This window comes from Pseudopipra pipra, chromosome Z (genome assembly GCF_036250125.1).
Source record: "Pseudopipra pipra isolate bDixPip1 chromosome Z, bDixPip1.hap1, whole genome shotgun sequence".
Taxonomy (NCBI): domain Eukaryota; kingdom Metazoa; phylum Chordata; class Aves; order Passeriformes; family Pipridae; genus Pseudopipra; species Pseudopipra pipra.
This window is the reverse complement of record NC_087581.1, coordinates 25,353,366-25,365,606: the sequence shown is the minus strand read 5'-3', so window position 1 is coordinate 25,365,606 and position 12,241 is coordinate 25,353,366. Positions and strand designations below refer to the sequence as shown.

At 50.7% G+C, this 12,241-nt stretch overlaps 1 protein-coding gene and 1 long non-coding RNA gene across 6 annotated transcripts; both read left to right on the top strand.

Moving 5' to 3' along the window:
* Positions 1–589: 589 nt before the first annotated feature.
* On the top strand, positions 590–4,266 carry LOC135407418 (uncharacterized). 4 transcript variants are annotated; one of them, XR_010426860.1, is made up of 4 exons: positions 590–678; positions 784–1,066; positions 1,391–2,572; positions 3,715–4,266. It is a non-coding gene; the product is annotated as an uncharacterized LOC135407418 (long non-coding RNA). The 4 variants fall into 4 exon arrangements; XR_010426858.1 differs by lacking the exon at positions 590–678 and having other exon boundaries at positions 811–1,066; positions 1,391–1,511; positions 2,035–2,572; XR_010426861.1 differs by lacking the exon at positions 590–678 and having other exon boundaries at positions 811–1,066; positions 1,391–2,240; positions 2,333–2,572.
* A 349-nt stretch (positions 4,267–4,615) lies between these two features.
* Positions 4,616–8,598, top strand: LOC135407408 (RING finger protein 39-like). Of its 2 annotated transcripts, XM_064642413.1 has the most exons (8): positions 4,616–5,745; positions 6,449–6,544; positions 6,635–6,853; positions 6,955–6,977; positions 7,269–7,384; positions 7,798–7,845; positions 7,991–8,175; positions 8,337–8,598. In XM_064642413.1, the coding sequence occupies exons 1-8, from the start codon at positions 5,350–5,352 to the stop codon at positions 8,403–8,405; spliced, it is 1,152 nt and encodes a 383-aa protein (XP_064498483.1). In that variant the 5' UTR covers positions 4,616–5,349; the 3' UTR covers positions 8,406–8,598. The 2 variants fall into 2 exon arrangements, with proteins under 2 accessions (XP_064498483.1, XP_064498482.1); XM_064642412.1 differs by having other exon boundaries at positions 4,621–5,745; positions 7,991–8,598.
* Positions 8,599–12,241: the final 3,643 nt, after the last annotated feature.

Here is a 12,241-nt window from a genome sequence, read left to right as displayed (position 1 = left end):
TCCCAGATGGATTGTTATGAGCAAATATCACCATGACCCTCCATGCAAAACACCATGAAATCTGAAACAGAGACCCTGAGGTCAAAGCAAGGGCAAATCCACTTTCCTTCTTGTGTTGATGTGATGGAGAGAAAGCTCAAAATCCCCTTTCCCCCAAAAAAGACAGCAAGTTGATGTAACCACCTCTCAGCACTGTGAGTTCCCCCTCTCTCAAACCTTTTTGGTGTTTTCCTTGGTGTCACCGTGCTGTTTTCGGGTTGCTTTTCCTCCACTGGCTGCTTCTCCACTGGATTTGTTTCCACTTGGGATTTTTTTCTCCCCTCTCTGGCACAGGCTCAGCCAAAGCTCGGTCCTATCTCTGCCTCTGCCAGTTTTTATCGGCCAAGAAGGAGGAGCCCTCTAATCTCTCACCTGCATATGGGGCCATGACGTGCTTTGACATTTCCTGCACCCTCTGATTGCACTTTTTTCCCCCCTTTCAGGGCCATTTACTTTCAGACATTGGAGAGGGAAGGGAGGAAAATTAAGACAGCGCAAAAAATATGCATTATTGCACGTCACCACTAGGAAGAAATTGGTTAAATTTTGCCCCCTAGCGGCCCAAATCTGGCTGTGGCCCCTTCTGCACAATGGAGCTGAACAAGGCAAAGCAGGGACAAGGTTGAGAGCAGATTCCAGGTGAGGGATGAGACAGCAATGCCTAGAAATGAGACAACGTGGGAGAGATAAAACATGTTTAAAGAGAACTGTGGGTGAGGAAATTTGCTTTTCCCACTGGGGCAGGTTGTGCTGGGAGCTGAGTGCAGGAACACCCAAGGGCGGTTCGATGGCAGGCAGCTTCACCCTGTGCCACTGCCAACCACCAGCATTGCTTTCTCCTCACGGGAGGGCAGCATGGCCACAGCAGTGGCACAAAACCGGCATGCTGAGACCAGCCACAACTTCCTCTCTCAGTGTTGAAGAGGCAAAAACCCCTCGGGCTTGCATGGGTGAACTGGAGGCAATGGGTGAACTGCCACAGACTGTGGTCATGAAGATTTTTGGGGGACCTGTAGACACCTGTAAGGTGAGATCAGCTTCCTAAGACCCATCAGACTTTGCTCCCTCCCTTCCCACCCTCCCTTCCCCCCAAAAAATGGTGCAAAATGAAAATAGTTTAATTTCTTGTGGGAAAGCAAAGCTCCAGTGCCTGGTTGTGGTTGTAGGAGAACCATAAAGTGAGTTGATCCCTGCTTTCCAGAGAAGGCAGCAAGGGGCCATTTTTTGAAGATTATTTGCTTTCCTCCCCCAAATAAATTAAGATTTTAAAGGCAGAATTATACAAATTATCTGGGCCGATCACTTACATTTTTTTAAATAATTTTTTATTTTTATTTTTTTGTATATTCAGGAGAAAATCCAGTCTCACCTGCTATCCCTAAGGAAGGTGTTGGCAGAGTTTCTAGACTGGAGAGTGAAGGCAGTTTCTAGACTGGAGAGTGAGCGAAGAGAGGCATCATCGGGACTACCTGGTACAGGGGGCCCCTTGGTGTTTTGACAGTCCAAATGGATATTTATTTTTCCCCAAAACCCTCCAGAAGAAACATGCAGGATCATCCATGAGGTATCCTTGTGCCCTGCAAAGCCTCAAACCCGGTTGGAGTGGTTGGTGCAGCTCCTGGGCAGGTTTGACCACCTCCATGTGCAGATGCTTATTATCAACACTTTTAATCGCTGCATTTTCATGGCATTGCTCATTTTCATCCCAGACTTCTTCCTAAAGGGACATTTGTTAATATAGAATTAGCCCTCCCCATGCTTTCCAGGGCCTGACGTGGTTTTGGACAGAATATAAACAGGAATGGCAACAGGAAGGGGAAAGAAGGAAAAGCATGGGGTGAAGTGCTTAATTATGCTGCAGTCGCTAATTAGCCACATCCTCAGCTCTGCCCCAGTGTCACAGCCCCCCTGGCTCCAGCCAGAGTGCTTTTGTTCTTTAGCTTGAAAGGGAAAGTTCAAGTCTGGGGTTACACAGGGGTTTTCTGTCTCATCCAGGAGATGAGCAAGGCTGAGCGGCTCCACATCGAGGCCAAGTTTGAGTGGCTGTGCCACTGGAACAGAAGCATGTGGTCCTGGGGCGGCTGGTGGAGCTGAACAACTCCTTCACAGCTGCCCAGGCCAAAAAATCATTGCAGGTGGCTGAGGGGATCACACAGCTCCATGGGCTCACGGGGCAGCTGGAAGGCAAGAGCTTGTCCCAGGTGAGAGCCCTCCTTACCCAAAAGCCCTTCCAAAGTGCTGCCTATGAGAACTTGAACCATCCTCCCCCTTTTTTCTCCCTTTTTATTTTTAGGATGTTGGGAGCATAGTAAGCAGGTATGTGGAAACTGGACACTTCCCCCCCTTGTCACCCCACCTGTGGAGAGGCACTGAAATATCCCTCGCGCAACATCCATCTCTGTCATTTATCTTCCCAGCTGTAGTGAAATAAGGCTTCACTTCCCCTCTGGGCTCCTCATGGAGCTTGAGAAGAGCCTGAGCTCCTGCTGCTGCCAGCGGAATGCACTGCGAGAGGACCTGGAGGAGTTCAGAGGTATTTGGGGAGAGTTCTGGTATTTTAGGAGAATTTGGAGGCATTTTGGGAGGAACGCAGAGGTATTTGGGATAATTCAGTTATTTTTGTCATAACTCAGAGATACTGGGGGGGAACTCAGAATTATTTTGGAAGGAATTTAGTGGTAGTTTGGGATAATTCAGTTATCTGGGGAGAAGCCAGAAGGAAGAGGAGGTTGTCCAAGGGAAGGCAGCAGCAGGCTCAGCACCCACTGCTCATGTCCTTCCCTCCTCCCAGGCATGGGTGCCTGCATGAGTCTCCCTGCAGTGAAGGCAACCCTCGAGCCTGGGATGGCTCCTCTCCCACAGCTCTTGGCAGACAGAAAAAGCATGTGGTGGGATGAGGAGGAGAAGCAGGATGAGGCTGGAGAGGCCCAGTGAGGCCAGGAGCCAGCTGGCAGCTGACAGGGGGTCTCCACCGGGAGATGCAGGACACAGACACAGTAGCTGGACTCTGCAAGATGCTGCCACAGCCCAGAGCCCGGGGTGCTGCCCATGTTCCCCAGGACACAAATGGCTTTCTGTCGAGCTTCCCTCCCAGCTCAGATCTTGTCACAGGACAAGATCTGTTCTGCCCCAAATTTACTGCCAGCAGTTACTCTGCTGCTTTAACTAGTGAGCGGTCTTGCGCTGCTGCTCAACATGAACGTCATGAAGTAAAAAAATAGGAAAAAAACCTCCAGAATTTTTTTGCATGTGCATAGGATAGATACTACGGCATTTATTGCTTCTGCAGGCTAGGGAGAGAGCAGCAGGCTAGTGAGAGGCAGCGGGATACATAGGTCCGAGTCCTTGGGTGCCGAGTGGCGGACCTATCTCGGTGCTTAAGTGCTCGGGGGACTTGACTGCGAACACCATGCCCTGCTCCTCCCGTCGCTGGAAGCCGCTTTCCCGGCTTTGGCTGTCGCCGCTCAGCTCCTGGGCGGTGCCGCGGGGAGTCACCGCTTGTCGTGCAGGGGGTGTTGTGGGACGGGGAGGACCGATCCCGGCCGCGCCTCGCCCGCCCCACGGTGCGGCTTTTAGATGCGGGGCAATGGCCACCCCCTGCTGCGGCTCTTTAATTCTGTTTATTTTATTCTGTTCTATACATTCTATTCACACTTCGCCCTCCTCTCTGTGCAGCCCTTCCGGCGACACCTGACAGCGGCCGTCCCGCGATGCAGGTCTTTCAGTGACACGAGGCGACAAGTCACTCCCTGCTGCGGCTTTCAGAGACTCGCGGGAGCAGCCACACCTCAGCGCAGCCCCGCCACCACCGGCTGCGAGCCTGCTCCAGGGTGGCTTTCCTGCGGCATCGGTGGGCTGGGCTTCCATCCACCAAGAAAAAAACAAACCCAGCTACAACGCTACAAATTGCCCCAGGAGGTGAAGTGGTTGGAGGGCACGTGGGCACCGAGGCGCTGCGGCTCCAAGAGCTGTTTTATTAGCCCCTTCTCCGCACCCCCCAAGAAATCTTAAGTAAGGTAGAAACAGCGGTTTGCTTTTATGTGCATGCATAGAGATAGCAAAAATGTACAAAAATAACAATTTCTGGGGAAAATATTTATATCTAGCACAGCCCTGGCTTCTCCTCCTGCTGCAGAAGCCTTGTGTAGGCTGAGATTCCTCTTAATAAAAGGACAGTAAGTGCCTGAAATAATTAAGAATTAATTAAGCATGAAGTTGGTCTGGCGTTTCCTAGAAAAAAAATATTTAAAAAAAAAAAAAGAAAAAGAAAAAAGGACTTTAGGGGATCTTTCCCTTCCTTTCTGCCCCGAGATATCAAACTTTGGATTTTTCTGGTCTCAGTTCCTCACGTTTTGTCCTGTCCGGTTCTGTCGTGCTCTGCCCCATTGCACCTCAAAGTGTGTTTTATCAGCCTTATTCATAACTATTATAATTCCTGATTAGTATTTTTGAAATTATTTTTACGTGGGTTTTGTTATTTTTATAATTCTATACTAAAATTTGCAATTACAGTTAAACATATATGTAATTATATTTTTGTATATTATATAAAATATACTGAAACATAGTTAACATTTTATGATAGTTAAAATATATAAAAATTATATTTATATATCATATGCTAGATTATATATATTTAACATACTTTTATTATTCTATAGAAAGGAAACTTTCAGCTCCAAGACCCTCCTTTGGTTCAGTTTCCGATTAATTTTATTGCAAAACTTCATTAACATTACTCCCTCCTGGAATATCTGCTCTAACACCACCTCCCCCCACAGATCATGAATATAGTAGTTCTTTTCTTTCCCCCCCCTTTGTTTCTTATTTTTGCCATCCAATTTGGGTGCTGACGGACAAGGCTGGGTTTTTATTTCACCCTAACGCCGCCCCCGCCCCTCGTTCCCCAGCTGATATCCACATGAGCTCCATGGACCTCTGCTCACTTGCCACATTCCTGTTTTAATCCCTGTTTCCTACAGCCACCCTCTGGCCGCACTTTGCTTCCCCCGCTGCAGCCGGAGTGGCAAAAATTCGCCTTGTAAATAACTCATCCCTCCTAATGCCCTCCCACTCCGCCCCCGCTGTCGCCTCCTGTGTTCGCTTCTGTCCTCTTAAATCCTTGCTGGCCTTGTCCGTGGAGGCGGTTTCATCACTGGGGCAGTGGGAAAATCGGGTCAGCCCTACGTCGCTTTCGCCTGGCAGGTCCCGGATGCCAACACCAGGGTCCCGCCCCGTCGCCACTTCCAGGAAAACCCTGGCCAGGCCCCTTTTTGTGCGCACTTCTCCGAGTGCCCTTTAAAAACAACCATGGCTGCGGGAAGTGCCATAAGATACCTCCAGGAGGAAACCACCTGCGCTGTCTGCCTGGACTTCTTCCACGACCCTGTCATGATCCTCAGCTGCGGCCACAATTTTTGCCGCCGTTGTCTCGATTGTTGCTCGGTGGATGCCGCCGGCGGTGGTTCCTGTCCGCAGTGCCGGGTCCCTTTCCCGCACGGCGGCTTCCGTCCCAACCGGCAGCTGGCCAACGTGGTGGCTGCCATCCAGGAGCTGGACACGCCGGCGGCGCAGGAGCTTTGCCGGAGGCACCAACAGCCCCTCACTCTTTTTAGTCACCGGGATGGAATCCTCGTCTGCGCTGCCTGCGCTGAGCGTCGCGCTGAGCCCGCTGTGCCCCTCGAAGAGGCCGCTCGCTGGTACAGGGTGAGCGAACCTCCGTCTCAGACACTCTCTCCCTGCCTGAGAGACGCTAAAACCCCAGTTTCCCCTAAAACTCTTCCCCCAGAATATGTATTTTGAGATGGGGCAAAGCTTTTCTCCATCTTTCCGGGAGAAAAATACTATGAGCATCCAAAAGTCAAAATTGAGCTGCAATGCTGCAATTTGCTGAGGGTTAAGTATAAAACAGGGCAGGAGTGTGGCAGTTTTGGGACCAAAACTAAATCTTGGTGAATTCAAGCTGCTGCTGTCAGCCAGTGCCTTTGCTATGGAGGATTCCTGTTCTGCTTCCGGGTGTGGAGGAGAAATGGGGGTCCCCAAGGGGGGTTCGGACTTGGCTGGGTGTGCAAGGAGGAGGGAAAGGGGGAATGGGAACTGAAGGGTGGTGGCAACTTTTTTACAGGAGAACTTGGAAAGGTAGGATTTCCCAGCCTGGCTGGAAGGACTGTAATGCCCATTTATCAGTATATATTTACATACCTTTACAGATGAGGTGAGACTATATGTAGAGCATACCTATAAAATTATTTATAACATGGATATGCATGAACATATCTGCTTCAGTGCAGCTGGAGAGGAGGATGAGGAATGGGCCACCTGCTTTGGCCATATTGCAGGTGCTTTCGGGGTCCCAGCCCCGCCTTATCCCCCTCCTCCAGGAGCCCAAACTCCTTTTTCCCGGTTGCAGAAGCAGTTTGAAGGTTCCCTAAAAAGCCTGCAAGAGGAGTACGAGCGACTTGCCAGTCTCAGCGAGGCAGCAAAGGAGACAAGACAGGAGATGCTGGTGAGTGCTGCTGCAGTTAAGGTGCACTGTGGGGGCCAAAGTGCTTAATTCCCCACTCCAGCAGCATCCTTCTTCTCCTTCATCCCCTAGACTCGAGTCAGTGCTGAGAAGCAGAAGCTGCTGGTGATGCTGGAAGAGCTCCGGCGGGTTTTGAGTGAACAGGAATCACGTTTCCTTGCCCGGTTCCGTCGCCTGTGCTGGAGGCTGGAGGAACAGCAACGTGGTGAAGCTGCCAAGATAACCTGGATCCAGCAACACCGTGCTGAGCTCCAGGCCAAGTGCCAGGAACCGGATGTTGATCTGCTATGGGTGAGCCAAAACTGTCCCCACAAATCCCTCTGTTCACCCCCACCCCTTGGCTTTTATTCCCAGGAAAACAACTCTAAGCATCTCTCTCCCTTCCTCTCCAGGATGCCCAAACCACCCTGAGCAGGTACCGGGGCCAAAAAGCATCACCAGGAACACCAGTTTTGGGCCAAAATCCTACACTTTTGGGATCTCCTCCTCACCCTGCATTCTTTTCCTCTGAGATTTTTGCTTTTGAGCTGGAGGGGGTTGGTGGTTAGTCCAGAACTTGGTGAAGATGAGGGAAATCTACCATCACATCTTGCAGGAGCTGGACCCTTGCCCAGGGAAATAAAGATGTCCCTGTGGTTTTCCAGTGGTGGGGAAAGGAAATTTTGGGATTTCTTGGCATTAAACACCTCAATTTTCCCCCCTTGAGGTGCACAGAGAGGAAGGTGCAGCCGTTGCTGCCGTCGATGCCAGAGCTGGAAGCAGAGCTTGAGGATGTTACCCGGAAAACCAACATGCTGGCAGAGGCAGTGACACAGTTTAAAGGTGCTTATAGAGGAAAAATTGACAAAAAAGGGGATTTATGAAGTAGAAATGGGAACCTAGGGTGGGACTGGGAGGAAAGAGAACCCCAGGGTTGCCAAATTCGGCTGGACAGTGAAAGCATCACTTTAAATCCTCCTTTAATTAAAAGAAAATCAGGGATTTATTCTCTTTATAGCAGCCTTAAGGCATACGAAACTGCTGGTGGGAGATGCAGAGGGCTGTTGGTGGTTAATTGGCACATAAATTAGGACATTAATTATGTGTGGAGGCAGGTGATGCCCCAAATAAAGGGGGTTATGTCTCCCAGCTCTGGTGGTCTTGCCTTCTCCTTGCTGCAGGGAATGGGTGGATGTGGGGCAGCCCCAGAGCCAGATCCAGAGGTAAAAATCTCTGGGATCATCTTCTATTTCCAGGCATCTTGGGCTGTTCACTGGAGGAAGACTCAGGGGGATACCAGAGAGGTGAGTCAGGCTTCAAGGCTGATGCTCAGATTCAGCATCCAGAACTGGGGCTCAGCTGCAGAACCTGGAGCTGATGCTCTGGTGTGATTTTTGAAGCTGATAACCCTGATGCATATAGCCCCACTAACACCTCTCTCTCATCCAGCAACTGTGACCCTGGATCCAGCCACAGCTCACCCCCAAATCCTGGTGTCAGCAGATGGCCGGACTGCAGGCCGCCGGGAATCACCCCCAACTCCTCTTCCCTCAGGAAAGGAGCGTTTTGAGTCTCTCCGCTGTGTTTTGGGTCGGCAGGGCTTTGTGGGGGGCCGGCACTGCTGGGCTGTGGAGGTTCGTCCTGGTCCCGACTGGGCACTGGGGGTGGCTCGGGAATTCGTGTCTCGTAAGGGCTGCTTTGGTCTCAGCCCTGAACGTGGAGTTTGGGCTGTGGGGCAGTGGTTGGGGCAGCTGCAGGCTCTCACTTGGCCCAGCCCCACATGTCTGCCCCACAGCTACACGCTCCGACGCATCGAGGTGGCTCTGGATTACGCCGGCGGGCGGGTGGCTTTCCGCGATGCTGACAGCCAGACCGAAATCTTTGCCTTTCCCCCAGCCACTTTTGCCGGTGAGCGACTCCGGCCACTGCTCTGGCTGGGTGAGGGGCCAGCTCTGCTCACCTTCTGCCCCTGAATCCCCCCAAAACCGACCATGAACCTCCCAAGACACTTCCACCACCCCAGCAAACCTTGCACTCAATAAACAGCCCCAACTCCCCCCCCCCGACCCATTTCATTTTCCTTATAACACCTAATTTAACAACATTAATCACATTTCACTCTCTTGCTCCTCAGTGGGAGAACAGATATATTTTTATTTCCCACAGCACAGAAAAACAGGGAGAACATGCCTAAAAATTTTTGGAAGCCTCACTTTGAGGCTTTGCTTCTGGATGCCCCGTAATAAGAATTTGCAAGTGGAAACATTTCTGCTTAGGATTTGCAAAGAATTTAAGGGAAATGGGCTAAAACCATCTCTTGTGCCTCCTGGGATCACTACGGTTCATGGTTTTGCCACTGCCACAATATGAGCAGGGAGAGAGGCCACAAGCAGGATTTTATCTCCCATTGCACTGCCAACAAGTTGAATAGAAGGGGAAAAAATAAACAAACTTGTATCTTGAGGCAGCAGAAAGTTGTTACTAGGGTTAAACCATGTGATAGAGACCTGTTATCAGCAAGCACAGGCAGGACTGGGCAGGTCTCTGCCTCTTACAGCCTCAGTCGCTCCACCTTCGCTGCCAGACTTGCCTCCCCATCCACAGACATTCTTGACATCAGACTGAGGAAGAGGAGAAATCACAAGGAAAGGCAGCAGGGAAGGCAGCTGCTTTTATCTTCGGGGCCCTAATTTTAAATAACTGCCTTGACAAACCCACAGGTCACTGCTAAACCCAAATTACAGTCCTGGTCAGTTGTATAATTAGTTGTTTCCCTGTTTGGTTCATGGTGAGGTTGGTCCTGGGTGCTGTCTTCCTTAAAAGACAAGGCCCAGCAATGTGTAAATCAAAGTGCTTCTTTGCAGCATCCTGCTCCAAAAGATGAGCTTCCAACACTCCATTTTATCCAATTTTCATGTGAATAGCTTAATGGATATTTAATTTAAAAGTATGTAAAAAATAAGGAAACATAAACAACAAAAAAATCTGCCCTTCTGCATAGCTCAGCAGGTCCAGAGATGGCTCTCCAGCATGGGAGGGGGGGAGAGGGTGGTCAGAATCAGTCTCTTTTCACCCAAAGGCAGCTCACCAGCATCCCAACAGCAGTTCCAATGTCAGATCCTTGGGCAGGGAGGGTGCACAGCCCCCCCTCCTCGAGCAGAGCCAGCAGATGCACTTACAGCCCTCCCACAGCACCGCCACTGCAGCCCCTGAAGCCCTCCCCAGTGACAGAGACACCTCGTAGCAGCCCACAGAAAGAGACTTTGGAGAGTAGCTGAAGGTTTTTTTTTTCCACAAAGGTGGAGGCCAGGGTGGGAGGTGGATGTGTTTCAGGAGGTTTGGGGGTTGAGAACGAGCATTATTGCCTTCTGCTTCTCCCTATGCTGCCTCTCTCCCACTAACACCCTCAGGATTCAGACTGGAGTTGGAACGGTGCACCCGAGGGAAGTGTGGCAGGCACTGAGGAGCAAAGCTGAGTGAGACTGCAGGTCCTCCATGAGGGTGGGGACATGAAACCTCCCCTGCTCCTCACTGGGGTCCATTTTAACTGAAAAAAAGGCAGAATTATGGGCATGGGTTTACAACTATTCAGGTTAGTAACTGGCAGGTTTTGGCAGGTGCTTATAAAAACAGGACTCAAAAGGCGCTAAAATCAGCAGCTCATAACACCTAGAGGACACCAATTTGTGTATATTTTGCCCCAAAATACATCTCCAGTGCAAAATGGGGAGGTGTCAGGGGTTTTATCCTTTGCTTTTGGGGAGGTTTGCTCCATTTTGGGCCTTTTTCCCAAAGGAGCAGCCAGCATGCTGAGAAATGGTGATTTTCCACCTTGAAGTGGTGCTCACAGGGAAGAAATTCCCAACTTAGGGATGAACTGGTTAAGAAAAGGTGGGCACTGCTGCCTCCAGGAGAAAGTGCTGTTAAACCACCATCCCCTTTGTTTTTGAGAAAACTGTCACTTCCTAAGTGAAAATAAGAAGTGGAGATGGGCAGGAAACAGCTCCAAAAGTATCCTAAACCCTCCCAGAATTAACCCAGACCCTGCTTGGGGGGAGGGGCATAAATCTGTCCAAGTGTCACCAGTTTGCCCAGTTTCCCCCTCCACTGGCCTTTCCCCCTCCTATTTAGTTTATTGTAATAAAATGTCATTGTTTTGCTTCATTTTTTCCACTTTATAACTTCGTCTGCTCAGAAAAGAGGTTTTTCTCCCCAAAATGAAGCCTAGCAGAATGTTTCTCCCCCCCAGGTTCCCTCATTGTCCAAAATCCCTCCAAAAAGCCACATCTGATAGTTTATTTAAGCTAAAAAGAACCTTTTTTAACAGCTGAATATAGGGGATGAGACCCTATAGTGCATTATAGGGCTTGGGCAGCATGAATGAAGCTGGTAGCTGGGCTGAGCAAAAGAAATTTGAATTATGGGGTTTTAGGGTTTTTTGCCTTTTATTCTGTAAAATAATTTCTCAGACACACTTTAGACCCAAATTTCCCCCATGGCAGCATGAGATGTGGTGAAGGAGCACACCAGATCTTCCACATGAAAACACACCAAACCCCAGAAAACTGAAAAAAGGAGAAATTGTGATAGACTGAATAAAGAATCTTGTTAAGCTTGGCGATTTATTGTGTCCCTCATAACCTGGGATTGATGTCTTAAAGTGTTTTCAAGCCAGGTGAGGTAGAAGGCTGATAAGAAGCACATCCTATGGAAGTGTGGTAATGTTTTTTATCATGCCAATTTCCTCCTTTCCAATGAAGCACAACTGGCACCACTACACAGTCATGAGAAGCAGGGCCAAACAGCAGTCATGTCATTAGAATGGGCCATAAACCATTGCTGTCCCCCAAATTGACTTGGACAAGTTAGCAGCATGGAAGGGTGCCATGGGGAAGGGCGAAGGTTCAGTGGTGGCAGGACCAGGGGAGCATGGGGGGCACCCCCCAGGCTGGGTGGTGTGAGAGAACTGGGAGTGTACCCCCAGAATGAAGGCAGGGGAAGGAGTGGGGCCAGGGGATGTCCCCGAGCCAGGTGGAGGGTCTGGGCCTGCCCCCCAGCCCATGGGATGTGGGGGACAAGAGGTGGAGTCCTTGGGGTGCTGCTTGCCCCACACGTGGGTGCTGGTGCAGCAGGCTCAGGGTGCCCCTGCAGCAGAACTGCTCTTTGGCAGGGCTGGGGGTGGGTGGCAGCCCGAGCAGCGCTGCTCCCTCTCCCACCCCGGACCCAGGGGGGCTTTGACATCGTCCTCAAGCCCTGGGAACATAGTGAACAGGTGGGACCCCAGCAGGGGGTGCTCAGAGCCCCCGGGATTCCTGTGGAAGGTGCACCACTGTCCTCACCATCCCTGCCATCTGCTCTATCCCTATGTCCCTCCCCTCTGTCCCCCTACGTAACCGTGACTGTGCAGCAGGTACAGCAGTTCCTACACCACTCATCCCTCACAGGTCCTCAAGGTGCCCAGTGACATCATTCTCATCTCTGTCATATTCCCTGGTCCCCTGGGGTCCCTCAGCCACACCCTGTGGTCCTGCCCCCAGGTGGGGACCTTCAGAGGAGTAGGGACTGCCAAAGGTATGGGAACGATCGGGGGTGGGGATACCCGGGGGGGTTGATCTGTGAGGATAAAGACACCTGGGGGGGATTGAGACAACTATGGGTGGGTTGAGGACAATTACAGGACAGGGTGGATGGGGGCATACA